At 56.3% G+C, this 14,204-nt stretch overlaps 1 protein-coding gene across 6 annotated transcripts in view; it reads left to right on the top strand.

The window, feature by feature from the left end:
* The window catches only part of LOC140906250 (casein kinase II subunit alpha), a 66,093-nt gene extending 52,282 nt beyond the window's left edge, over window positions 1-13,811 (top strand). For 5 of the 6 annotated variants that reach the window (XM_073329850.2, XM_073329855.2, XM_073329854.2 and 2 more), the window contains 7 exons: window positions 3,412-3,495; window positions 6,263-6,373; window positions 7,091-7,192; window positions 9,456-9,556; window positions 11,821-11,969; window positions 12,911-13,000; window positions 13,273-13,811. In XM_073329850.2, the coding sequence (XP_073185951.1) occupies window positions 3,412-3,495; window positions 6,263-6,373; window positions 7,091-7,192; window positions 9,456-9,556; window positions 11,821-11,969; window positions 12,911-13,000; window positions 13,273-13,388 (753 nt within the window). In that variant the 3' untranslated portion in view covers window positions 13,389-13,811. The remainder of the gene's footprint in view (window positions 1-3,411; window positions 3,496-6,262; window positions 6,374-7,090; window positions 7,193-9,455; window positions 9,557-11,820; window positions 11,970-12,910; window positions 13,001-13,272) is intronic. The other variant, XM_073329856.2, reaches the window with a different exon arrangement.
* The last annotated feature ends 393 nt before the right edge of the window (window positions 13,812-14,204 follow it).

Genomic DNA, 14,204 nt, shown 5'->3' on the forward strand with positions numbered 1-14,204 from the left:
CCACAGGACTCTACTTCCCTTGTGGGAGCCCATTCTCGGTACAGGAACCCCTTCTCCCACAGGAACCTCTCCTGGCAGCCTCTCCTCATGGTCCGTACCACCCTGAGGTCGGCCAGGTCCCTGAGCTTCCGCAAAGAGGGATCTTTCCTCAACTCGGCCTGGAACTCAGCGGCTGGGGAAGGGATGGGGCCCGGTTCCCCCTCAGTGGCCAGTTCTGAGGCCTCAGCTTCTCTGAGCCGTGCCCCTCGGCGCTCCCTCCCGACCAGGGAAGGGTCCTGCACCTCCGGTGTGGTACCCTCCCCAAGGTCAGGGTGCAGTGCCCCTCGCCAGCTCTGGCTACGGGTCACAACCAGGGCAGTCTGGGGGTTGCTTGGCCAGTCCTCTAGGTCTCCCCCCATCAAAACTTCAGTGGGCAAATGGTGGTGTACCCCCACATCCTTGGGGCCCTCGGCCCCCCATTTCAGGTGTACCCTTGCCACGGGCACCTTAAATGGGGTCCTGCCCACCCCTGTCAGGGTCAGGTAGGTGTTGGGCACCACCCAATCTGGGGCCACCACCTCGGGCCGGGCCAGCGTCACCTCTGCGCCCGTATCCCAGTATCCATTGACCTTCCTCCCATCCACCTCCAGGGGAACAAGGCACTCTCTCCGGAGGGACAGCCCCGCGCCCACCCTGTAAACCGAGCACCCTGAGTCCAGAGCCTCCAGCCCTCTGGCGGAGCTGGCCTGGGGTACTCTTCCCTCCGGAGCAGGTGGTAAACTGGCAGCCCCCCTTGCCTGAGCCATCTGCCCCTCGTCCAGCTGGGTCCCTACCCAGTTAACCCTGGGTAGGTTGGGTCTTCTCAGTTTGTCCCTGAGCCCGGGGCACTGGGTCCGTACGTGGCCTCTCTGGCCACAGTGATAGCAGCTCAGGTCACGTTGGTCCCCTCGAGCGGGTCGGAGGGGCCCGATGCCATGCGTTCCCCTTTGGAGGGGGTTCTCCCTATTTCCCCACTGGGAGGCCCCATGGTGACTCTCTCTCTGCATCGGGGGGGGGGGGGGCCTGTCCTTTTGGGACTCCTCCCGGCTACCCCCTGACCGACTGTTCACAAACTCGTCGGCCAGCTGCCCTGCGTGCTGGGGGTTCTCGAGCTTTTTGTCCACCAACCACAGCCTCAGGTCGGATGGGCACTGATCATACAGTTGCTCCAGTACGATTAGGTCAAGCAGGTCCTCTTTAGCTTGGGCCCCAGCTGTCCACTTGCGGGCATATCCCTGCATCCGGTTGACCAGTTGTAGGTAGGTGACCTCAGGCGTTTTACACTGACTCTGGAACCTTCTCCGGTACATCTCGGGGGTCAGCCCAAACTCATGGAGCAGGGCCTGTTTGAACAGTTCATAGTCCCCTGCCTCCGGCCCTGTCATCCGGCTGTATACCTCCACGGCCTTGGGGTCCAGTAAGGGGGTGAGGAACTGGAGCCTGTCTGCAGGATCAACCCTGTGCATCTCACAGGCATTCTCAAAGGCCGTCAGGAAGCTATCTATGTCCTCCCCCTCCTTCCGCTGGGCCAGGAAGCACTTATCAAAGCTCCTTGCAGTCTTGGGTCCCCCCGCACTCACCGCAGCCGGGACCCCACTGCTCCTCAGCCTGGCCAGCTCCAGTTCATGCTGTCTTTGTTTCTCCTTCTCCTGACGCTCCCTCTCCTTCTCCTGACGCTCCCTCTCCTTCTCCTTCTCCTCATGTTTACATTGTTTCTCCTCATGTTGACGTTGTTTTTCATGATCCTCCAGCTCCCTCATTTTCATCTCCCTCTCCCATTCCAGCCGCATCCGCTCCAGGGATGGGGAGCTCCGCCGGGAGGATCCCCTGCTGGCTGCTGGGGTCAGGGTGCCCTCGGTATTTGCTGGGCTTCCCCCAACCCCTCCCCCAGGCATAGGTAGGAAGGGTCTCAGGAGGTCCTGGACAGCAGTCTGACCCCTCCCAGCCTGGTCAGGCCGCAGGGCCCATGCTGCGTCCACCGGGCGGCTTCCCTCAGGGACAGGGATCGGGTCATCCAAGTGATCCCTCTCCTCCAACTGGGCAATCAGCTGTTCCTTGGTGGACCTCCCGATGCGCAGCCCCCTCTGCCTGCACAGCTCCACCAGGTCGCTCTTAAGGCGTTTAGCGTACATCTCCCTGCCGTTTCCAAGGAGAACCCCTCGTGTGCCAGTCCTTCTTGAGGTCACCACCTCTTTGCCAGGGTCGAGCTGCAGACTCCTCCGCCCCTGGGACTGCTCGCTGTGATCCCCCGGGGGACCCTGTTACTGCAAAAGTCCTTCTCTCTGGTCACACACTCCCAGGGGTTAACCGCCCCCTGAAACCGTCTCTCTCTGACTCTTCAGCATGCCCGGTCCCCGTCATTCCCCCTTCGTTTTACTGTTCCCCAGTCACTTACTGCAGGAAGTGCCGTTCACGGGGTGCAGTGCATCCCACTGCTGCTACCAGTTGTCCCGGAGTGTGGGGGAGTCCAGGCCCTGCACCCCTCTTCCTGGGATTCACTGAGACTCTCAGCCAGCCAGTAAAACAGAAGGTTTATTGGACATCAGGAACACAGTCCAAAACAGAGCTTGTGGGTACACCATGGACCCCTCAGTCAAGTCCTTCTGGGGGAGCAGGGAGCTTAGACCCCAGCCCTGGGGTTCCCTGTGTTCCTCCACCCAGCCCCAAACTGAAACTAAACCCCCCCAGCAGGCTCCCTTCTGCAGCCTGTCTTCACATTCCTGGGCAGAGGTGTTACCTCCCCGTCCCCCTCCTGGCTCAGGTGACAGGCTCTCAGGTCTCCCATCCCCAGGGCACATTCCCAGGTCAACACTCTCCCCTCCCTGCTGGGTCACATCGTCACAAAGGGTCAGCTTGGGAACCCGAGATCAGGGCTGGGGTGGAACTGGCAACAGTGCAGCAGGGGCAGCCAAAGTGCAGACCACTTTATAGTCTTTAATGCCATCTGTGGCGACTGGGATGTTTCATAGAGCATCCTGGCAGAGCCCACCTCTGAGTGACTTCGATAACAAAGGACTGTTGTTTTCTTCCTGCAGGAATGCAGAGAGGATGGTTGTGTTTTGGAAGCAAGAGATGGGAGTGTATTGGTTGGGTGATCAATCCTATGGGCTTATCTGGGGCAGTAAAAGGGCTTACTCCTGAACAGAGCCCAGAGACTGTGTGGAGCTCAGATCTCGGGGTTCATGTCAGTGAAACGGTGATGGCTCTTCCTGCTGCCTGGGTGTTCAGCCCATGAAGTTCCTGAGGTTGCATGGCTAATTCCCAGCACAGCCCGTGAATCTCTCCCTGCTGCCAAACCTTAAACTTGGTATCTCTGTGCACTTACTGTGTCTAGGTATGCAGAGGGATTTGCTAGTCAGTGACGTGACACCTCCTCTGTTGTTGTGTTCCCAGGCACTGGATTACTGTCACAGTATGGGGGTCATGCATCGAGATGTCAAGCCACACAATGTCATGATAGACCATGAGCACAGAAAGGTAAGATGGGGCCTGCCACAGGCTGGCTTGACTGCTGGCCCACAAAAATCCCGCAGTTGAACTGTACCTTTCTTTCCCTAGCCTCTGCGCTAGGGTGGGTGAGCGAGACGCTGCTGAGCAGCACCGGATAGCTCAGTTGTGTGTGTTTGATGTAGTGTGATGAGGAAAGAAGCGGCTGCTGATCTGACCTTTCTAGGCCCACCCACGGTATCTGATGCAGCAGTGAGCAGAGACCATTAGCTTTGTCTTCCAAACTCGGCTTCCAAGTCCCAGTAAAGAAACCTCCTGAAAATAGCAGAGCAAACAGTCCTCCTCTTGCACACTCGTGTGCATATTTGCTCGTGCTTCTGCTTTGTGCTCCCTCAGGCTCATTTACTCACCTTGCCTATCCTGATCATAAACTTAGCGGCAGTTTGCTCAGCTGTGGTTTTCATACCGTTGCTTCCCTTGGAGGAGGCGGTTGAGTTCGTGCTGCTCTGAGACACCACCCCCTTGGAGCTAATGTGCTCACAGCCCTGTCCCGGTGCTATGTTCCAGTCTCTCGCCGTGTTTTACATCAGGCTCCCACTTCCTATAGTGAGGGACATGGCAGCAGTGGGAAAACGGGGGCTGGTGGTATGCAGGCAGCGAGTGGGTTTGAGTGGAGTCTTGCCTGGGTGGAGACTGACCAGCCCTTGATGTAGCTAGTCTCCAGCAGGCTCCAGCCTGGGGTGATGAATGTGCAGCTGTGCCGCAACACCCCTGTTTGTCTGGGGATACAGGTGCCCATAAAAACGACACCTGTATCTAGTAAACTTTGTTTTATTTGCCACCTGTTTGTGAGTAACTTGGGCTTGTAAATGTAACTTTAGATTGCTTCCAGAGCCTTTGTAGTGAGCTGCCATCTGGGACCTTGGAAAAAACCCTGGACTTCAAAGGGAAGTTGCTCAGAGAGCCGTGCTGGTCATTCTCGAGTGGTGTGTGTCAAGGGCAAAACCACCTATTGCCAGCAAACTCCTGTGATCATTAGCAGGGAAAGAATGTTCTCTCTCTACCCGACCTCTCAGGGACCGTGCTTTTCCACTTCCTTCTGCTGGGGAGGTGAGGCCACCTGCTCCGGGTCACTTTGTTACTGGTCAGCTTCCCTTCAGTTTATCCATAGCACCTTCCCAGCTCTGCCTCTGACTTACTGCAGGGCTTTGGGCAAGTTATTTCCCCACTGGGGCTGATATTGACTTATTTCAAGGGGCTGTTTGTGAAGCTTGTTAGGAATTTGTTCACATTTAGAAAGTGCTTTGAGATCCTCAGATGTGTTTTGTTAATTCAGATGGAATAAATAGGCCCAAAGAGTCAAAGGTGTAACATGACCCTGAAACTGTCCAACTCTAAACAGTGTTAAACAAGGTTTGGGGTTTGGTATGCAGAGAGCTGCCTGCTTAGTCCCGTGGCAAATACCCCACTGATGTGCTTTTTAACCTTTCATGAAGGATACAGAAAAAAAGGAAAACCATTTGAAGCATTTGAAATGTCAGGTGTTAGGTAAAGCTTTCATTTTAATAATATCCCTTGTTCCCTTTCCCTTTAGCTGGACAGAGATTTTTTAGAAGGAAAATGCCCCTGGTCTGACAGCCTCTTAGCTGGTGTTAAGATCGTAATGACTGTTCTTTTGGGGAAGAGAGAAGTCAGTAGAGATGGGCTGGAGCTGCTGCTGCTAAAGTCCAATTCCATTTCGTGAAAGATAAATGAAGACAAACACACACGCAAGGGGAATGAAAAGAGCAGTAAAGATAGCAAATGCAGCTTCTGTCTCTGATGTTGACTCTGACTTGCAACCTCGTGGCTGGAAAACACAAGCACAGCATACGGTTTGATCAGCTGCTCCGAGACTTGACAAACTTTGTAGCAGCATCGGGCTGTTCAGGGCATTGCATTTAGCTGCCCTTCTGGTCACAAAATATTCAGTCTTGTCTGACTAGGTTAGACTCTTATTAGACAGAAGGCAAAAGGAGAGGGCTAGGAAAGAGAAGAAATAAGGCAGGGAAGGAAAAGGACATGTCGGGGTAGAGGGGGAGATGAAGTGTTCAGGATTTAGCGAGAGTCTGTGGAGGTGGTGATGTCATCAGTTTCCCTGTGGCCTGGCCTGGCCTGGTCAGGACATCTCTCTGGGTTAGGATGAAGGCGAGTGGGGTCCCAGTAGCCTGTGGGGGCAGCAGCCATGATGGTAAAGCTTCGTTTTCCCCTCCTCTCGTCTTGCAGTCAGCGTCACAGAGGTCAGCTTTTCCCCAAAAAGTCTCCTTTTGAGGACCCCAAAAGGGAGAAATGGGTGGAAAACCCCACTCCACCCTTCCCCTCCCTTCCCCTCCTTATTTTGTTCACCAATTAGGCCTAATTTCTGACATTCCAATTTTGTTCACTGATTTCGGGTCCCACCCTTCTCCTGGTTACCAGGCATGATCTTAACACAGTCCTTGAGTTATATCCAGGGGCCCTTTTTGTTTGTGCTAATTCAGTTTTTGTCTCCATTTGCGCCTTTTCCCATCAGCATTTGTGGTTCTAAGTTACTGTGACTCTTCATAAACTTTCTCACAGGTTTGACAGGTATACTCACAAGTCGGGTACATTTGTAGGCCCAATTATCACAGCAGATGAAAAAGCAAAGTTTCTGGTTTTCTGCTGCAGTTCCAGAGTCTCCCTGGCCTTGGGATCCCGCTGGGGAAGGGCAGAGTGCTGGGTATACAGGATGCTCAAGGCCTGGCCCGGTAATGGCGTTGTCTCTTTCCCACTACAGCTGCGACTGATAGACTGGGGGCTGGCTGAGTTCTATCATCCTGGGCAGGAGTACAATGTTCGCGTGGCCTCGAGGTATTTCAAGGGACCGGAGCTCTTGGTAGACTACCAGGTACGTTAAGAAGCCCAGCAGGTGAACAGTGCCGGCTGCTGGCCGTGTCAGTCCTTGCAGTGATTGTGCACCCTTTGTACAGCACAGGGCTCCTGTTCCTCTGAGTCTCCTTGTGGGGAGTGGACACACACACTTGCAGAAGGTGGGGCTGCAGAGGGTCCAGTGCAGCTGTTCTGTCCCCCCGGACACACCATGCAGGGCTGAGCGCTGGCTGGGCAGCTTCCCCCTAGGAAGGGGTGTTGCAGGTTAAGAGATTGGGGCTGATTCTCAGAGAGAAGAGAGACTGTGGCACCAAACTGGAATCTGTCCAAGGGGTGAAAGGGCTACCATGAATGGAGGGGAGGGGACCTGGCCAGGATGAGGCCATGCTGAGCGGGTGAGTGAGTGGGGAAGGCAAGTGAAGCAATGAATATAAACGAGTGCAACACCGCCGGGTGGGCTCCTCTGGGAGGAGAAAGGAAGGTGGTAGAAGAGAGAACATGAAATGCAGGTGAAACCCAGGCCTGTGAAGAAGAGACTGAGCTCCCTGGGCTAATGGCATCTTGGAACTGGAGCTGTCAGCCAAGCTGACAGCCCCTGTCCTCTGCCAGAGGCTGATCTCCTTGGGGTTTGTGGTGCTGCAGGGCGGGGCATGATCGCTCTCTGGAGCCGGGGTAGCTGGCTGGGAGTGCCTGGAGCTGCTGCTGCCTCCCACCTCTCTCCCCTTGGCTTTTCCAGATGTATGACTACAGCTTGGACATGTGGAGTTTGGGCTGCATGTTGGCCAGTATGATCTTCCGGAAGGAGCCCTTCTTCCACGGCCATGATAACTATGACCAGGTGAGCTGAGGGTGTCAGGGCGCAGGAGCCCACACAGTCCCTCCTTTCCCCTCTAGCTGTCTTTCTGTACAAACCAGGTGGGACTCTGTGGATGAGAGAGGGGCCTAAAGAAATGCTTCAGTGCTCTGTTCTCTAAAATATCTGCTCCAGCAGCCCTGCACTTGCAAGCAACCCTAGAGCAGACCCGCTGCCATACAGACCAGCCACCAGTTCTCCGGAGCAATCCGAGGACAGCAGACCGGCCCTCCAGAGAACCAGGGCAATAACCACCTGCCCAAGCAGCCCTACAGTATCCACCCAGTGCGTGCAGCCTCGTGTGTGCAAGTCGCCCGAGGATAACTAGGGGATGCACCCAGTGCTTCGTTTGTAATGAAGCGGGGGCCAGGGCTCAAGCAATTGTTTTATTTTCATACATGAAGCCACAAGCCCAGTGGTGCCGGGGCTCAGAGGTGCCAGGGCTCAGCCCTGGCACAAATTAAGCCCTGGTTACACCCTTTGTTGCTTCGGTGGGCTGAGCTCCTTGCACGTAGCAGGGGCTTGTTGAATCCCTCCATCCCCCCCATAAGCTCCCTGTGTACCACCCTCCCATACCCCGTGTATTTCAGTGACTCCCTCCAGCCCAGCCCCTCCCCTCCAGCATGCCAGGGGCCGTGTGTGTACCCACTTCTCCCACCACTGTAGTTTCTCTTGGGAGATGAACGTGTTGACACACTGAACGACTTTGTCGGAAGGATGGGCGAGGCTGAGGTGGGAGTGTTAACGGCAGCCATCGCCTGGCTCTTTGAGCGATAGACAACTGCCAAGGTGCTCGAGACTGTGGCTCTGTTAAACAGGTGGCAGAGGCTCTGTGTCCCCCCATCTTCCCCCACGCCGCTCGAGCTGTGCCCGTTGAAGCCGAGAGCGCTCCCTGAAATGGCCTGGAGAAGGCATTCAGAAGTTACTGCTCTCGCTGAACAGGCGGAGAGGCGCCGTCCGGTTGAGCGAAGGGCCGGGCAGTCTTGGCTGACAAACCCCAGTGTCAAGTCTAAACGGCAAACTTGCACTGGTGGAGCTGCCCGCGGTAGCCTGTCTGGCGAAGATGCGCTAAGCCGGCGGGAGGCAGCTCTCCACCAGCTCGGCTCCACCTCGGTAGCTGTGTTGATGGGAGACGCTCTGCCGCCCGCAGCGCTGTGTACGGGGGGCTAGGTCGGTGTAACCGCGTCGCTCGGGGGGTGGATTTTTCACACCCCTCAGTGATGTAGTTACCCCCAGGTAAGTGTGTGGCGTACTCCTGGCCTTGGTGTATCCTGGCACGGCTGTGATATAACCCCTGCCCTGGCGCCAGAGCTGTGCTGCCAACCCACCAGCTGTGCCGACAAGGGCAGCCCTGGCGACAGATGAGAGTGGCTGTCGGCATAGCTAGCGCTGCTCCGGGGGGTGGGGTTCCTACGCCGGCTGGAAGTCTCTTCCTGTCGGTGTCCAGGCTGGGGGGCTCTTCTGGCATCAGCTCTGTAGTGTAGACATAGCTGAAATCATAGTGCCCTTTCAAACCTTGCTGTCAGCCAGGCCCTGGGACCTCCCCTGCACCCCGTACCTTGTATCCCTTGACTTGTCTCAGCTGGCCGGTCACCTCTGCTGTCAGCAGCAGCTGAGCAGAGACCCCTCACTGCTCTCTGCAGATACCCCGCAGGTCCAGGTTCCTTCGTGGGCCCTCAGGAAGCCTACGCTGGGCTCCCCTCTCCTCTGAGTGAGGGGGAGCAGCAGTAAACATGGGTGTGCTGGCATTAGTGATGCTAATGGTCCGTCTCTGTTGAATGCTGACCGAAGGCCTTGTAACCCACCCTCTTAACCTCTGAAAGCAGGAGCCTGGTGTATGGCACCTCACTGGGGTGCCTTAAATCTGCCATTAGTGGGCAGCCCCCAGAGGAATGTTGGGAAGGGTGGGGTGATCCCTACAGATGTGCTCTGTTTCCAAGGCAGAGCAGCCCCCCCCCCCCCCCCGCACCGTGTGCATTGTCTCTGTGTTGGCCCTGCAGTGCTTAGCACGGAGGTTCCCAGGGTCAGGCAGTCAAGTGGTGCAAGGCCAGCCTGCAGGGATGGGAGGTCTGGACTGCAGATAGGCCTCGCTTTCTGTCTCTGTGCTCTGCCGCTGGGTCGCAGATGCTGGGCTTGGTATGCAAAATCATGTACTGCCCAGATGTGGCCCGGTGACCCTGGCTGCACGGGTTGGATTTGCATACAGGCCGTTGGATTTAGTGGTTCTTCTTTCTCTCCCCTCCCACAGCTTGTGCGGATCGCGAAAGTGCTGGGAACGGAGGATCTGTACGACTACATTGACAAGTACAACATCGAGCTGGATCCCCGTTTTAATGACATCCTAGGCAGGTGGGTGCCCAGGGCCGCGGGGGCTGGCTGCAGTGCCATGGTAGCTGGAGTTCCTGTCTCCTGCTCTCCTTCCCTCCCTGAATCTCCCTAAGGATTTCCCGACCCAGCTGTGCCCCAGTGCAGGTAACTCGCAGTCTCACTGTACTGGCCATGCTTGACCCCAGGGGCCTTTTCTCCAGCAGGTGAGGCGAGGCAAGGCGAGCTTTACACTGGCCTCTTAATCTGTGGCCTTTAGCTATTGCTGCAGGGAGTGATGATGATTAAAGTGAAGATTTAGTCACAGGTATTTTTAGTAAAAGTCATGGACGGGTCACGGGCAGTAAACAAAAATTCACGGCCCACGACCTGTCCATGACTTGTACTATATGCCCCTGACTGAATCTTGGGGAGAGGTGTTCCAGGGCAGCGAGCAGCCCGGGGCCACCGCTGGTGCTCGATGGTGGGGGTGGGGTGGGGTGGGGGGTGCATGGCCTGGGACCGCAGCTGGTGGCATGCCGCTGGTGCTCAGGAGTGGGGGGTGGCACGGTGGCCTGAGATTGCCCCAGCAGCAGTCAGTGCAGCTGGCCCAGGGACTGCCCGGGCAGCCCTGGAGTCAGTCGCACTGGCTGCTGCAGAAGTCACGGAAGTCCTGGAAAGTCACTGAATCCATGACAGACTCGCAGCCTTAGTGGTGATGTCCCACCCTGTGTCAAGATCCAAAAAGATAAACTGAGGCTGGCTTCCCCCACAAATATAGGGGGGGTGCAGGAAGGGGTAAGGGTGACTCAGTGGGGGACTCTTCCCTCTGAGTGTGTACCATCCCCCAGTGTGGTGCTGGGGTGCCGGCTGTTTTCTCGGGAGACGTAAAAGTGAGGCCCTGGGGTTTGGATTTCATTGGTAAACTTTCATTACGTTAGACAAAGCTGAAACATTGTCTAGGACAAATACAGGGAATCTCCCTATCCACGCGACTTAGAGACATCTCTCAGAGAGAAGGCAGGTCAGATACATGGGGGGCGGGAGAGGCTATAATCGGTGTATCTAATACCCTGCAGTTTGGAAGCTCCATTCCCATGATTCCAGGTGGCTGTTGCAGCAGGGTTCACAGAAGAACTCGTTTAGTAATAAAACCGAGACACTAAAGCTCTCAGGACACAGAGATGATGGGGTAGCCCTTGTGCCTGGCCAAATTCTGACTCAGGGCAGCATCTGTGTTCAGGGGAGTTAAGGGATTTGTGTGGCCTGAGTTCTGGGTTCTCTCTAGCCCCTCAGATGAGACCTCAGCTCCCTGCGGAAATGAAGCTGAGATAACCACATCCCTGCACCTCCAGAACAGTTTCCTGCCCCCTGGTGGCTGACTGTGTAGAGCCACCCGGAGGGAGAACAGAAGCAGGAGTTGATGACCAAAAGTGTGTGCTCTTTGGGATTAAGCAGAGCAGTAAGGCTGGCTGGTTCCTCCATCTCGGGGAGTTAGGGTTTCTGACTGGGTGCTGCGCTGAAGGTGGTGTCTCAGCTGCGGGGAAAGCAGAGTATTGCACAGTTCACGGGGGTGTCACCATGCTGGGGAGGGTGCAAGCCGTATGGGTCGGGCCCTACAAAATCCCGGTCCATTTTGGTCAATTTCATGGTCATAGAATTTTTAAAATCATAAATGTTATGATTTCAGTTGTTTAAATCTGAAATTCCAGGGTGTTGTAATTGTAGGGGTCCTGACCCAAAAAGGAGTGGGGGGGGGTGTTGCAAAGTTATTGTGGGGCGGGAGGAGGGGGGTTGCCATACTGCTACCCTTCTGCACTGCAGCGGCTGCTGGCCGGGAGCCCAGCTCTGAAGGCAGAGCCGCCATCAGCAGCAGCGCAGAAGGGAGGGTGGCCTGGTCTGGTGCGGCTGCTGGCGGGGCGCTGCCTTCAGAGCTGGGTGCCCGGCCAGCAGCCGCCGCCCTTCAGCCCCCCAGCACTGAAGGCAGGGTGGCAATACCCCAACCCCCCCTAAAATAACCTTGGGCCCCCCCTCGTAACTCCCTTTTGGGTCAGGACCCCCAGCGCTGGTCTCCCCCGTGAAATCTTTATAGAATAGGGTAAAAGCACACACAAGAGCAGATTTCACGGTCTGTGACATGTTTTTCATGACTGTGAATTTGGTAGGGCCCTGTGTATGGGGCTGCAGAGAGCCTGGGGTGCGTTGCAGCCCTGCTGGGATGGCTGGGGCGTGCGTTAGTGTGGGGGGAGCTCCAGGGGCATGGGCTAGGGTGCAGCAGCAGGGTTCCAGGCTGTCTGTCTCCCTTGCAGACATTCCCGCAAGCGGTGGGAACGCTTCGTGCACAGTGAGAACCAGCACCTCGTGAGCACAGAGGCACTCGACTTCCTGGACAAGCTCCTGCGCTACGACCACCAGACGCGGCTCACTGCCCGGGAGGCCATGGAGCACCCGTACTTCTGTGCGTAGGAGAAATGCCAGCACTGCCTTCTCTCCTCCCGCCGTTCTGTCCTGGCTGCCTCCCTTCCCTCTCCCAGCCCTCGGATCTCAGTCCTTGCCCCACCCTCGAGCTGTGCACTGCCGGGGCCTCCCCGGTCTCCTGGGCAAGTGTCACTGTGGCCACAGCGTGGCCAGCGCCTTCCCGTGTGCGGGCAGCAGCCTCCTTGGTGCCACCTGCTTGGCAGCCCACTCCGCCCTGGTCCTGCTCGACTGCTGAGCAGCGTCTCTTGGCCCCTCTGGCAGCCCCCATGGTTCAGTTCTTGATCCTCTGCCCTTCTCTCTTCCTGCTCAGCCATCTTCACTCTCCTTTCTCCCCACCCCCTGCTCGAGCGTTGCCCGTTTCTACCCAGGCACCACGCCCATAAAACAACCATTATCCATCGGTATCGGGTGAAGCAAATTGCCTTAGACATGCTGCTCCCTGTGTCAGGAGCTGGACTCCCTCCCCTTTGCTGACACTGCTGTGTTGTCAGTGTCCGATGGAAAAGATAAACTCCCCAGGGCAGGGCGTGAGTCACCTCCTGTCTCGTGCCCCAGGCACGCTACTGCTGTAGGAATGAGTCTGTCCTGTTCTCTTTCGTGGCTGCTGATATCCAGCGTTCCTGGGGGCACCCGACAAAGTGAGTGTGTGGTCCCCGTCTCATGGAAGGGCTGCTCTTACGGGAGTGGAGCATCCCAGATTTCCTACTTGCCTCCCCCACCTTGGGTGTAGCTTCACCTTTGTATCCTGGGTGTGGCTTCTCTCCTGTCTGTGGCCACCTGCCAGCATCCCCCATTGGCCTGCTGTGTGGCCAGGCTATCCAGGACAGTGAGGGAGACCCTCCGAAAGCACCCAGCTCTCTCCATGGGTTTGGAGTCTCTTGTGAGCGTGGATGCTCGTCTCATTCACCCTTTCCCTTGCAGATCCCATAGCGAAAGATCCAGCCAGGATGGGCCCCTCAGCTGGACTGTCAGCCAGTAACACACCTGTCAGCTCCTCCAGTATGTTGGCAGGTAGGGTCCTGTGTTCTGGAGCCCTGTGGTACTCGAATGAAAGGCTCTGAGGAGGAGTGACTCCGGTCAGGGAAGATGGGAAGGACTGCCTTTCCTACACCACCCACCTGACTGCCTCTCCAGGGAGCTGGATTGGCATTCTGGGGGACCTTGCCTTTGCTCTAGAGTGGGGTAGGGAGGGCCATGAGGAGCAGCCTCTGGCCTGTTCCCTCCCTGCCATTGTTCCTTTGCTGTCTTTGCTGGCCTGACTCTCTGCCCTCTCCCTGGCACAGGTCTTACCTCAATGTCTGCATCCCAGCCCATTGGCAGCTTGGCCGCATCGCCCATCATCTCCTCTCCAAATGCTCTGGGGTCGCCAGTTCCTGCTGCAGCTGGAGTGCAGCCCTGAACTCAGTTCTCAGCCTCTGGCTTCGAGCCCCACCAAGGCTGTGCTTGCCTCGTACGCTCCTGCCCTATTCCTCCAAGCGCTGACCCGCTCTGCCACCTGCGAGCCGCAGCTTTCCAGAGGGCAGGAACCGGGGGGGCTCTCTGGAATTTTATTCGTATTTCTGTTGAGTATGAAAAAAGAGCAAAACCATAGGTTCCTTTTTCCCTCTGTGCGGTAACGATATCAAACTCTCTGGCTATGGCCAAAGGCTGATCTTGTTGTCTGTCGGGGTAAAGAGTTAGCTGCATTCTTCTCATGAGGATCATGGTTAGTGATGCAACTACAATGTAGAAATTTAAAATGGATAATAAAATTTATTTTCTATGTCCCTAACAGGACAGCATGGCCAGTGGCTTGGTCTGGGGCCAGGGACTTGAGCAAAAACCTCTGTGTGGCTTGGTGTATCCTGGGCAGGGAGTGTGTCTTGGGCGGTGACCACTAGGAAGGGTTGAGCATAGTCATGCTTCTTCTGGGAGAACTCGGATTTTAAGGCCAGAAGAGGGACTGTTCTGATCACCTAGTCTGGCCTCCTGCATAGAACAGGCCTGAGCAACACCCTGGTGGTTCCTGCATCCAGCCCTGTAACTTGTAGCTGATCCTGTGCCAGTGTGGCTCCCACTCTTGGGAACCTTCCAGCTGGTAGGGCCCATGAGGACTGGGCACACACCTGCCCCCACATTGTTAGACATCTGACCCCCAACTATCCTTCATTCCCTCTGTTGTCATAGGCAGTGAGCTGGAATCCCCTGGCGTGTCCCCTCGCTCACTCACCTCCAT

This window comes from Lepidochelys kempii, chromosome 2, assembly GCF_965140285.1.
Source record: "Lepidochelys kempii isolate rLepKem1 chromosome 2, rLepKem1.hap1, whole genome shotgun sequence".
NCBI lineage: Eukaryota > Metazoa > Chordata > Testudines > Cheloniidae > Lepidochelys > Lepidochelys kempii.